Source organism: Pelobates fuscus, chromosome 5 (assembly GCF_036172605.1).
Source record: "Pelobates fuscus isolate aPelFus1 chromosome 5, aPelFus1.pri, whole genome shotgun sequence".
Taxonomy (NCBI): domain Eukaryota; kingdom Metazoa; phylum Chordata; class Amphibia; order Anura; family Pelobatidae; genus Pelobates; species Pelobates fuscus.
The window spans coordinates 130,566,797-130,580,354 of NC_086321.1; the positions used below are offsets into that span (position 1 = coordinate 130,566,797).

The following is a 13,558-nucleotide window of genomic DNA, read 5'->3' on the forward strand; positions in this document are numbered from 1 at the left end:
AAACAACCCACAGCTATAAACATAACAAAGGTACATTCAGGAAACGTACATTCAGATTACTCTGGTTTCCAAGTACGTCCTGGGGATGTTAGTTTTGTCCAACAACCAGGGTTGTTACTATTACCTTATGCTCATTTGTAAAATTATGACTCATCTACTTAGAAAAAGCATTCCTTTTGGGTCATGCATGATGACAACTCAAATAACTACACTTTGTAGTTGTCATATCTCCCTATATCACTAGGTGTCCTGTGTTATGGGAATCATCAGAGACTCCAGGTCAGATTTAGAATGACATTTGTGGAAAAAATCACGCAGTTTCTTTATTGAAAAACTTATGCAAATGCAATTTAAAGATAAAATTGAAATCAATAATATTGGATCACATATATATAACAAAGTGTAGCAAATTAAAAACAAACAAACAAACAAACACATTTCAAGTGAATAAATATTAAATAAAAAATAAAGGCAGCCCAAAAATACAGAAAAACCTTGGGAAATTCAGAAGAACTGAGAAAAATTGACTATGTGACCTTAAATAGTTTTAAGGAAGAGGCTAGAGAAAGTATGTGGTGCTAAAATTAGAGCTTATGTTAGGATCCATATGTGCATTTGAGAGCATCAACCCAGGGCATGTAGGAGAGGGAACATTACGATAAATCATTATGTACATCAAGCATGTCAAACTTGCGGGCCGCGGGCTGCATGTGGCCCACCATGAATATCTTTGAGGCCCAGCAAACCACAAGTAGATGAAGTGTAACAGGGAGCCCAAGTAGTGGGCAGCAGGCCACCTAGGGGTGCCCCCGGAGCAGTGCTTACTGTTACCCACTGGACCCCAGGGAGAGTCACTCCCCACACCAGCTCCCAAAGGTAGGGAGCAATCAGCATTAAGTATAATGATTTGTGTGTGCAAGAATGTGTAAATGTGTGTGTGTGTCTGTCTGTCAGTGTGTGTGTATCTGTCTATCAGTGAATGTGTCGATCAGTGTTGTGATGGACATGAATGGACAGTGGAGGACCTGGAGGTGCACAAAGGCACGCAACGCCACATCACATTCGGGCCTGACGTCGATGTGTTCCACCTTCACAGGGTTTCAAGGAGTAGCGGGTGGATCCACTTTGGCACAGGGTACGGACAGCGCCATTGGGGGTATTCTAGAGTCACATACTGGCAGCGGCAATGTGTGTGGAGTCTGCTTGTTGGCTAATATTGGGTTTTTTAGGCAGGGGTTTAGTTTGAGAGGGGTGCTGGTATCTGGGATTTAGTCAAGGGGGGGGGGGGGACTGGGATTTAGTATAGAAGGAGAACTGGGATTTAGTATAGGGGGAGGACTGGGATTTAGTATAGGGGAGGACTGGGATTTAGTATAGGGGGAGGACTGGGATTTATTAGAGGTAGGGGACTGGAATTTAGTAGAGGTGGGGGACTGGGATTTAGTAGAGGGGAGGACTGGGATTTAGTAGAGGGGGAGGACTGGGATTTAGTAGAGGGGGAGGACTGGGATTTAGTATAAGGGAGGGCTGGAATTTAGTAGAGGGGGACTGGGATTTAGTATAGGGGAGGACTGGGATTTAGTAGAGGGGGAGGACTGGGATTTAGTAGAGGGGGACTGGGATTTAGTAGAGGGGGAGGACTGGGATTTAGTATAGGGGAGGACTGGGATTTAGTATAGGGGAGGACTGGGATTTAGTAGAGGGGGGAGGACTGGGATTTAGTAGAGGGGGAGGACTGGGATTTAGTAGAGGAGGAGGACTGGGATTTAGTAGAGGGGGAGGACTGGGATTTAGTATAAGGGAGGGCTGGGATTTAGTAGAGGGGGAGGACTGGGATTTAGTATAGGGGGATGACTGGGATTTAGTAGAGGGGGAGGACTGGGATTTAGTATAGGGGAGGGCTGGAATTTAGTAGAGGGGGGCTGGGATTTAGTAGAGGGGGGTGGGGGTTTAGTAGAGGAGGGTGCTGGGGTTTAGTAGTGGGGGAACTTAGTTTTTTTAAATAAAATAAACCTATGTTTCTATGAAAATTTAAGTTTTAGTTTTTTTGCGGCCCACATAAACTTAAACCTTGTTTTTTGGCCCGTGCTAGCATTTGAGTTTAACATGCGTGATGTATATGGTGGGGGTGCATGAATATAACATTGTTAACTCTAGATACTATATGAAATGGAGGGGGGGAAATAATGCCTAAGCCTGTTGCATGCAGTTCACAGTGTTGTTTATATTGTGTAAAATCAGAAACTTAGCACAGAGTACAGACATTTTCCCTGTGTAGTTTGGCAGGTGTATTATTTGATAGGACAAATGAGGGCAGGATTTTGGAGTTGAGATTGTGTTGTTTCACTCATCATGCAAGTCCAGAATATAAATACACCTTGCCATTTATTGAAATGCAGAATAGAAAAAATAAATAAGCAACATGTAACACATGTCAGAGTAGTACAATTTAGAAAACATGCACATTGACCATATAATAGGTTAGGTTAAGATTGTTATTGTTTCTCTATTACAGAATAATCATTAACATATTGGCACAATGATATATATATATATATATATTTATATATATATATATATATATTGGGGGGGGGGGGGCGATTAACTGTATTGTTCACTGGCGGCCGTGCGGCAGCCAGATTATAAAGGAATAAAAAGCAATAGTGAGGTTAGCAATCTACTCCATTCTCCCTTGTGCTGACAAACACTGTGACCTACAAACTGTAAGTCAGCTGATGAGAGGTTAGCCAATCCCAGCTCTCCTCCTGCTTCTCAACATGACCTTCTCAACATGGCGGCATGCCTATGACACGTCCTTTCCCTTTTGCCTTCCCACCGACGTCACATCCGGGGGAGGAACGCTCCACAGTCACGTGACTTCCAACCGCCTCCCGCTCCTTGTAACCGAATATTTTTTAAAAAATATAATAATTACAATGAATATTATCATCCCAGCGGGCGCTCGGCGGGTTATGTTTGTTTCCCCCGGGAGCGGGGAGTCGGAGGATCGCTGTGTCGGACGGCGCCCGGCTGGGCCCGCTGCGCTGGGCTGGGGGTGGAGAGGAGCTGGGCCTGTGTGGTGTGGTCACGTGGTGCAGCGCTGCGCTGTTTCCCCGGTAAAGATGGCGGCTGTGAGGTAGAAAGCGGCCGGGGTCTGACGGAGCGGCGGCATTTCTGAGCGGACAGAGCGACTCTCCGCAGGGGATCTCGGGAGCCGGACGGTGAGTGACCGGGGATGGAGGGAGGGTGGGCCGGAGCGGGGGGCTGCCGGCAGGGAGGGGTCACTGAGCGCTGGGGAGCACGGTGAGAGCCCAGCCTGGCCCCCTCAGGCTCCGGGAGGCCCCCCCCTCAGGCCTGTCACCGGGCGGGTTACCGGCAGCCGAGCTCCACACACCGAGATCCGGGGCCGAGCTCCGCGCTGTGTGTGTCGGCTGGCTCACTGCACCTAGCTACCTACCGCCAGCTGGCCTCCCCCACGTGGGCCATTTACATATCACCTACCGCTGCCCCCGGGACACCCACCGCAGGGACCCCTGCCCTGCCCTCTCATTAGCATTGAGTGACCTGCTGACTGCCGCCCGCCCTCCTGGCCCGGGAAGCTCACACTCAGTGTGTACACACGGACAGCCACACATATAATCACTGCCCGGGTTATAATCTGTACCCCGGGTCACACACTGTCACACGGCCCGCCTGGACACACCGCACATTGGACTAGTCATCTTGGCCCAACCCGGAAGTTTATATTCAGAACACGTGGTAAGGAGAAGGTTGAGAAACTCGGGGGCATCTCTCCTGTACTGACCTTTAAAGCATGTAGGTTAATTTTAAGTTGGTATTTAATTAATTTATAATCCAGGTCCTTCTAATATTCACATTTCTAACACTTCATTCTCAAGACCACTACACTTATTTCTGTCCATATGAAGGTGCCCTTATTATAAATTGCTACCAAACACGTGCCTCCTCCTTGGCAGGTAATGTGTCCGTTTTGTATAATTGATTGGGTGCAGGATGATACAAGGCACATTGGATTTAATAGTTTGTAAATGTTATGTAGTTGGTGGCACGATTTTAATGTATTTGGTACTCCTTGTTGCACCATCTGCACATTTCAGGTGTCTCTAATATTTTAGAAGTATGCTTTGTGGTAACGTGGGTAAAGTGGACAGTTTAAGGTCTAGATGACATTTTTAATAAAGATAGCCTGCGGTTTTACCTGAGGACCCTGTTGCAGTTTAGGTGTTTTTGAAATACAACTCTGGTAAAAAAAAAAGTATTAAATCTTTTCCAAGCCTTGTTACAGGTGGTGCTTGCTGTTGTTGTAGTTCAAATGTTTTACATCAAGCTTACACGTTGGCCAACTTATGTCTAGGTATTATGAAATGCAACTTTTGGGTACTTTTTGCTGTTTCATGATGTGTAAGAGGCAGTGGATCAAACATGCACCATGAGATCTACAACCTTTAGCAGGCAGTTGTAGTGAATTGATAATCCAACTTCAACCTTAAGCTAACCAATTGGCTTAACATTTTTTGGGGGGAGGGGGATTTGCCCCAATTCCTATTGTTCCAAAAAAAAAAAATGTTGTTTTGGTTTTTTTAAATAACTAACATAGTATATAGAGAACCCCTGTGACATTACATTAATGCAAATATTAAAGTACTACTTGCATTTTTATTTTTGAACCTCTTGTACAAATGCAAAACGTGTTAAATGAGGTTTAAGAAAGTATTTAATCCATTAAAAAAAAAAAAACTAGTTTATCCAACTACAGATGATTTTACTATTGTAAATCAAATTTTCTTTTTTTTTTGGCACCCTAATGCTTATTTAGTTATTCACTAAAGTATGAATTGCTTGCTTGCAGTGTTTAGTGAATAAATACCATTTGTTAAAATTTAATCCGGCTATCCTTTTCTCTTGTGAATCATTGATCAAAGTGAAAAAAAATAGAGAAGGGGGAATGTATCATTTTAGCTTCAGTACAGGGGATCCTTTCTTTAGATCATAAAGTAAAACTCTGTAGACATTCATAGATACATGGTGATTTCAAAATTATCAGTAAAGGGCATGTGCAGTATATTTTTCTGCCAGAGTATTCAGTGTATTATATCTCCTTGCTAAAAATTACTACTTTTGTGTATTGGTTTAACTGACTTAACAGCCAATTTTAGGCTGGAATATCACAGTACAAAAAAAACAAAGCTGTAATTTAATCTAGTCTGATGCTAGATTCTGCCTTTGACAGTGTTATCTACTTTGTTGTCCAAAGGCACTTGGTCATATTTCCAGCAAATCTTTCTCATAGCAGTAAGAACTTTTCAGACATAGAATGGTGCATGTCAATCCTGGTCTGCTAAATGAATAGTGCAACAGTATTGAAAGGCGGTCCAGTTTACCTTCACTGATCACTTTTTTCTCTTGTTTAAATAATTGATGTAATTTTGAGCTACAGTTATTTAGCATTTGCAAGAATCCGCTTACCACATAGTGAATGAAACCTGTAGTGTATATAGGTCAGTTTTACCCTGATATTGAAGCAGAATGGTCACTTTAAGGATAATATGCAATTAAATGAAACTTTCCAAATCGCCTCGCACTTGTTAAGCTTTTTAATGTGTTGCTCTATTTTCTTTTAAAATGTGTATTGTAGCACAATTCAGTTCAGGCACAAATGAGGAGAATAACAACAAAAAAGTACCATGGTTGAGAAGGGGAATAGTTAATACAAAGGTTCAGTCGGAGTCAAGATGGGGTTTTCCAATTGCAGAATGTGTAGATTTCTTCTTTTGGTTCTATTTTCCAGAACGCCCCAAAATATATTTGTAAAATTTAGTAGGTAAGTTAACATAACGTAAAAAAAAAAAAAAAATCTTGGGAAGCAAGTTTCTCTTTTAAAGAATCAATAAGAACAGTATAAATCTGTCCTGGACCGCAAAGAGCCAGGCAGTCACAGATCCTAGAAATATAGTTCTACACAGCACTATCTGCACTTCTTACCAGGTTAAGTTTATAAATATTCAGTAGCATGTTTGTTTTTATTATGCACTATGTAGAGACTTGTTTATTAGTTGGTTGATAAGAAAATGTTTCATTGGACCACAAGTGAGGCTTTTGCTTCCTTGCTGAACACGTACTTATAAATTTAACAAAATAGCATTCTGTGATTTTTGCATGTAAATGTTTCTTTAGTTCAGGGTCTCCAGATAGAGAGAAATAATTGTAGTTGGATGCCAGAATATGTTTAAAGAAGCCTGTCTCTTAAGAAAACTGTATGATCACCATAACAACTCAATTGAAATGAAGTTGTTCTGGTGCAAAGAGGTTTCTGGCACTTAATTACCTGGAGGGTCTAAACCATTCAAGAACAGTTTAACCCCTTCAGGTAAAATTAGGTACTTATGGTGACAATACAGTTCCCTTAAAGATTAGAGCATAAAATGTTATAAGTGTGGTGGTGTATTTAAATTTGTTTTTAGAAGATGTTTATTAAGAACTTTCCCCTTGGGACTTAATCCATGTAAAATCCTTTACACTTTATTTCCATTTTATTGGTTAAAGAGAACATGTCATGGCCAAACTATTTTTACTCAATTTATCTACACACGGTGCTAGCAAATATATTGATTTGGGAGAAAAAAACATTGAAAATTGATTTTTCCCTAATTTGTCAACCAATTCTTTAGCATAGACTCTGTGCCAAAGTATTGGTTAACAGGGTGAGCATAAGAAGCCTCACCACTACAGCTTAATAGTGTTATGGTGCAATTACTCTGTGGATGCAGTCTATACTTAATTCCTACCTTTTTTTTGACTCTACTTATGCAACCTTCCTGAATGCAAGTGATGCATTCCTCCCACCATGGTTATTGTAGTCCTACAACGTTGGTCTGAACTGTGCATTATTTCGGTATGGGCTTGCTGCACACAGCTTTTGTATCTAAGATTGCAATCTAGATGGAGGATACCTATCAGTTGCTGAATTTACCGTCTTCACGTGTTTTTGAATGACAAATTCTATTACAACAGTGCCTCTGGATCATTGTCGAAACATTGTTGTGCACTTGATGTTCCATTATAATCCTGCTTACACTTCAACACTGCCTGAGAAATTTTTCTTTTAATCTAGCTCCATGTTCTTTTTAGAAACTTCTGTCATTGTTGACAAATGTCTACCTTCTTCCAACGACTTGTCATTTCCAGTAGTGTTGTGTCAAAGACTCTGGACTTGCACATGCTTGGAAGGACAGATGCCGCTATTTCCAGTGGCCACCATTAAGGGAAATGCATAGATGGCGACGCTACTTGGTGGGACAGTAACAGTGAAAGAAAGTCATTGGCACCAGTCCTGGGATCACTAAATGGGGGGATTGAAGGAGAAACGTCCTAAAACGGGGTTTGAATCCTTATGTAATCACTATAGGATGGTGTTTGGAGTGTTAAATTAATTGATTCATTCATAAGCCCAACCTTGCGACCAACTCTATAGCCAATGAAAAAGGCTCTCCTGGAGGTTTTATGCTAGGTTCAAATTCTGTAAATTGTATGAGAGGTTTAAAACTCAGACTTCAAACTGTGAGATATTCGTTGTGAAAGCAACTAAACCACTACATTTCTTAGCAGTAGCTTGACAAATATGTCCAAAGCTTCCTGGTTTTAGATATAATCTTTATAGGCCATTTTAAGTTTGATACAGTGAATTGACACATTCCAACAACCGAAACTGATTGCATTACAAATCATTCATATATTATAAAGTGCAAAATCTTTTTGCTATTGGTTTACTTATAAAGCAAGTAAAATATTTGGCTATAAAATGTACATAATATTGCAGTTTCTAAATTTCCATTTTGATATAGAACCTAATAGCACTAGCTAAATTTAGTGTGTATGTATGTAACTATATCAATCATATTATGATTCTAAATGAATATATGGGTACTGGATTGTCCCCCACCTCCCTCTCTCATTATGGAGCTTACAAACGACATCATTGCCTTTTAAAATACATTTTAGTTATATTCACTAAACTAAATTGTGATGAATTAAAGCGGGAATTGCCAATTAAGGGTCAGAATACTTCATTTGCTGAATGAATCCAGTTTGGCTATTTGGCCTGCAATTTGCATTGTTTAGTGAAAGCTTTAACCCTGATTTTAATTTATTTATTTTTAATATAAAAAAAATTTCTATTTCCCACCTGTTAACTTGTGCAGTTGATCTTGTGCCTGATCCTGCCTCCATTTATATGCTTACTTTACTTTTTTGCAGAGATGTAGAACGAAGTGTGTGCGTTTTGTATATATAGTTTACCATCACATTTTGATAGGAGCTGACTTTTGATCTTGACTTTTAAACAGGGGGTGTACTCTACTACTTTACCTTCATGTACCATGTTTTTTTATAGTTTTGAAGTTGATAGAGGTTGACACCAGGTTTTAAAATTTTATAGGGAATGGATTTAGTATGTTGAATGTTCTGTCCACATCATGTACAAGAGTAACCTATAGTATCGTATCCCATCAGAACTCTTGGGAAAGGTCATTGAGCAGCCATATAGGTTTCCAAAGGCTGCAGATAAGCTACTGACCTTGCAGTGTGTATTTTCAAGATAGATTCTTTTAAAGTGTTGTATAAGTGAGGGGTATTGATGCCACTTGATTCTCTGGTATATGCAACTGTAGGAGCATGCATAGAAAATCTAGCTCTAGTGGTTTGGAAGAGAAGCAAAGTGCACTTGTGTATACTGTGTTGGTCCATTGCATTGATTAGCCCATTTCAATCATGTGTTTTTTTGTTTTTTGCTTTGCTTTTTTATGATTCTTTAATTTGATCTGATAGCTTTATTTTTTTTATTTTTTTTGTTCTTCTGTTATGTAGTCCATACTATCATGCAAGATAGATGTGATTTCAAATTATGATATTTTTCTTGACTCTTGATTGGAAGACCTCTCTTTCCAATGGCAAGCCTTTTTCCCCCGAGCTGGTTTGGTTTATTAAAAGAACATTGGGAATACATATTTGTATTCTTAACAATCAAATGCAAGTTTTTCACCTAATTTACCCTGTCATGCCGATCTAGCCACAGTCGCTCTGGCTGAGATTGTCAGTAGAGATGCAGTGCTTCCCCATAGGAATGCGTTGGGAGGCTAGCTTGCATCAGCATTTTTTTTTTTTTTCAGAGAGAAGCACTGAGTCAGTGCATTTCTATTGAGAGCGTTTAGTGTCTCTGTGCAGAATGATAACCATTAGAGGTAGTGCCATGATGGCTTGAGAGACATATACATTTCGACATGTTGCATTTTCACTTTGGCTGAATAAACCACCTGAAATTATTGCTTTATGCTGAGGACCTTTTTTTTTCTCTTTTCTTATTCCGGTCTGCCAAATGTTATTTACTTTGTGCACATTAAATTGTACCATTTTGGAACCCGTTACCTTGATTTTAACAATTTATACAGTTTGTATTTTTCTTTTATGTATCACAATCTAAATATCTGTATTTGTTTTTTTAAGATGATGGATCCAGGGCAAGATTTGTTGCTCGCTGCTCTGAGTGAGAGTGGAATCAGTCCCAATGATCTTTTTGATGGCGATTCCTTGGATTTTGGCTTTGGTTCATCACCAATTCCAGCCAATCAACAGGTAAGCTATTTTAATATTTTGTGTGTGTGTGTGTGTGTGTGTATATATGTATATGTGTATATGTGTATATGTGTATATGTATATGTGTATATGTATATATGTATATGTATATATGTATATGTATATATGTATATGTATATATGTATATGTATATATAGTATGTATCTATCTGCAATAACAATAAAGTGTGAAAGTTAGTATGTAGGAAAAACATGTTTGTGTTTTTAGTTGAATAATTTTGTAATACTTCTTGGCATTTGGAGTTCTTTACTGTGTAATCTGGAAAACATCAACCACTTAGGTGCTTATTGTTGTGTTCTAAATTTAAAATACTTGTATGCTATAATGTTATACTTTTTCGTTTCCAGTCTGTGCCAATAAGTGCTTTAAGCGGCAGTAAAGAAAATGAAATGTCAATTTCTGTCAAGCAAGAGCAAGTGGCAGTGTCCACCCCAACACTACTGAATGTCAGAGTAAGGTTTTTACATCTTTTTTCCTTATATTTAAGTTTTTTCATGATGTGCATAAAACACGTAAACAAGACTAAATAATTGAAGCTTTAATATGGAAAATGAAAGGTTACTTGACAGATCATTGAGTTTAATATGAAATTTTCGGTGCAAAAGGGATTTGGTAATGCTTCTAGGGAGAAAGATAAAATATAAAATGCATTATAACAAAATGTTAATGTTCATACAATCACACAAAAATTCAGGCACATCAATCGCTGATCTACAACTCCTATTGTTAGCATTTATCTGCTTTGTGGTTTTCCTCAAACAAAGCTGTGTAAGACAGACTACAGTCAACAGAACTACTACATTAAAGGGATACTCCAGGCACCCAGACCACTTCTGCCCATTGGTGTGGTCTGGGTGCCAACTCCCACTAACCTTAACCCTGCAACTGTAATAAATATTGCAGTTTTTTCTACTAGACAGCCACTAGAGGGCACTTGAGGACCTCCAGCGTTGCTCAATTCCCAATTAAAAAAGCATTTTCAGTGCTTTCCTATGGAGAGCAGTAATGCGCATGCGCGGCATTCGGTCTCCCCGGCAGGCGGTATCAGTCTCGCCCACCAGCCGACATAATGAGGAGGAGGAGCAGCGACGTGGGACATGTCGCTGTCTCTGGTAAATGACTGAAGGGGTTTTCACCCCTTCAGCAACCGGGGCTTGGGAGGGAGAGGGGACCTGGAGTGCCAGGAAAACTGATTGTTTTCCTGGCACTGGAGAGTCCCTTTAAGCTGTAGTAGTTTTGTTGACTTAGAGTGTCCCTTTACTATTTGTCTTTCATATTGGTTGTAAAAGAAAATAATATTTACATTTATCTCCTTTCTGCAGCCTCCATCGACCACAACTTTTGTACTTAATCAGATTAACCAGCTACCAACACTTGGCAACACAATCGTAATGACAAAACCATCTCCTGTTACCACAACTCGTCAGACTATCACAGTAACTAAACTTCTGCAGACAACCACCACAACAAGACCAACAACTTCACCTGTAGTACAGACCACTGTGACTGCTGTACCAGGCAAAGAACAGATTCAATTAAAAGACTTATTGAAAAACAGCAGTTTAAATAAGCTAATGAAACTGAAACCCCCTCCTAATATTGCACAACCAGTGGCAACTGCTACAAGTAAGTAATTCATTGTACTATATGTCTGTACATTTTACATGTATTTGTCAGTTTGGAAACGGAGGCTAAGCTTCTAAAACATAGCTAGGTAGACATGGGGTGTAACCAAAATACCAGAGTATGTTGTGTAGCCTATTTAGCATTTAGATTAAAAGGAGCCATCCCCACTGCATTTGGAATATAACTTGAGATAGTCCCCCAGACAGTCCAAGCACAGCCTACACCCTAAATCCAGACCAGCTCAGAGTTCAGTGAGATGTGCTTTGAGGCCTTGCAAGGATAACCCCCTCTGCCCATCAGCGTGTCAACACCTGTCCGACTGGAGAGGGTTGAGTAAACCTCACTAGTGTTTGCTGGCACCAGGTCTCTCCCTTCAGCATTGTTCAGCTGAGCAGCAGGAGCGCCGTGCTGGCCAGCAGGAGTTGCAGTGTCAGGTAAGTAACAACTGAGGGCAGTGTCCCATTTGCGCCTCCTGTCAGGATCCAGGAGCCCAGCAGGGTCACCCATGTCCACAATGATCTGTGAGCCATGGCAGTGTGATTTAATGGACTTGATGTCCAAAACTGAAATGATATATTGTCTTTTGAATTTAAACTTTCTCACTTTCCCTCTTGCTCTTTGCAAATGTTAATATATTACATTAGTACCATTACAATCAATCTCAACTTTTGGTACACTTGTCCTGTGACGATGCTTTGAAATTCAGTGCTTATATAAATCTTTTCAGAGGTACACCCCACATTTATGCCCCTTATCTATTCATGTCAATTTGTCACTTCTTAATAAAAATGGTTATAAAAAATTGGAACTTGTCTTGCGACTGCTGTATAGATTTGTTTAGTCTGTACTATTTTGGATCCCTTGACAAAATGGGTAGTTATTCATATTTGAGGCCAACAGACTAGAAACTGAAATGGTGTTCAGGAATGGTGGCTCTAGTAACATTCTAGAGAAACTTCCAGGACACAGTCCCCAGATTCCAGTGGTAGTTGCCTTTGTTTTTCTTGGCGCAGTTTGCTTTAGGCACCTCTGCACAATCCCACCAAATTGCAATCAAACATGAAGGCCTTTCTTGTCAGCCAGGTGGGAGCAGAGACCTTCACTGATTCCCATACTACTAGATGCCCAATGCTGGAGTTTCAAAATGGGTCATTCCCAATGTATAGTTGTCTTGGACATCTTTGTAAAAGGAGAATTGGTGTGTATCAAAGGTGACCCCGCACAGATACCAAAGCTGCAGTTTTATTTATTAGACTAAAAAATTGTGGTCATTGAGATTTTTAGTATACTGCATAATAGTGCAGCTATCTCATATGCTTGTGGATGAGAAGAGCAATGAACAGCCTCGGTAAATCTTGGGTTTAGTGCATCTTCATTTTAAAATGTAGGAATTCCTCTCGCTTTTTACTGATCCGTCTGCCAGCATCATCCAGAGCATCAGCTTTCTTGCCAAGTCTGTGTGTAGTTTGTGCTACTTTGCAACCTGGGAAGCGTGATAGCATGTTTACGTGTCAAGTTCAGCTCTGTTCTGTTGCATTTGTTTGTCAAAACACCAAAGTGTCCTGTGTGTTTTTGTGTAACTTGAGGTGGAGTTATAGTTTTCCTTGTGTATTGGGGGAATTTTAATAGCATCTAATGATTTAATCAATAAACTTGTTTGGCTGCTTCAGTAACGGTCTTGAGGTTACTTAAAGGACCACTCTAGTGCCAGGAAAGCATACTCGTTTTCCTGGCACTAGAGTGCCCGGAGGGTGCCCCCACCCTCAGGGACCCCCTCCCGCCCGGCTCTGGAAAGGAGAAAGGGGTAAAAACTTACCTTTTTCCAGCGCTGGGCGGAGAGATCTCCTCCTGCTCTCCTCCTCCGATTCTCCTCCCCGTCGGCTGAATGCGCACGCGCGGCAAGAGCTGCGCGCGCATTCAGCCGGTCACATAGGAAAGCATTCATAATGCTTTCCTATGGACGCTGGCGTGCTCTCACTGTGAAAATCACAGTGAGAAGCACGCAAGCGCCTCTAGCTGCTGTCAATGAGACAGCCACTAGAGGACATAGGGGGAAGGCTTAACCCATTCATAAACATAGCAGTTTCTCTGAAACTGCTATGTTTCTGAAAAAATGGGTTAACCCTAGAAGGACCTGGCACCCAGACCACTTCATTAAGCTGAAGTGGTCTGGGTGCCTAGAGTGGTCCTTTAAGATCAGACTAGCTTTTTTTTCTTTTCTACTTTCATTATTACCCCAAATAAAATTACAAAAGCAGTAGCA

At 40.5% G+C, this 13,558-nt stretch overlaps 1 protein-coding gene across 2 annotated transcripts in view; it reads left to right on the forward strand.

Moving 5' to 3' along the window:
• Positions 1 to 2,849: 2,849 nt before the first annotated feature.
• The window catches only part of SBNO1 (strawberry notch homolog 1), a 34,696-nt gene continuing 23,987 nt past the window's right edge, over positions 2,850 to 13,558 (forward strand). The window contains exons 1-4 of one of the 2 annotated variants that reach the window (XM_063454305.1): positions 2,850 to 3,221; positions 9,520 to 9,648; positions 10,017 to 10,121; positions 10,992 to 11,295. In XM_063454305.1, coding sequence (XP_063310375.1) covers positions 9,520 to 9,648; positions 10,017 to 10,121; positions 10,992 to 11,295 — 538 coding nt within the window. In that variant the 5' untranslated portion in view covers positions 2,850 to 3,221. Of the gene's footprint in view, positions 3,222 to 3,701; positions 3,760 to 9,519; positions 9,649 to 10,016; positions 10,122 to 10,991; positions 11,296 to 13,558 lie in introns of those variants that run through there. The other variant, XM_063454306.1, reaches the window with a different exon arrangement.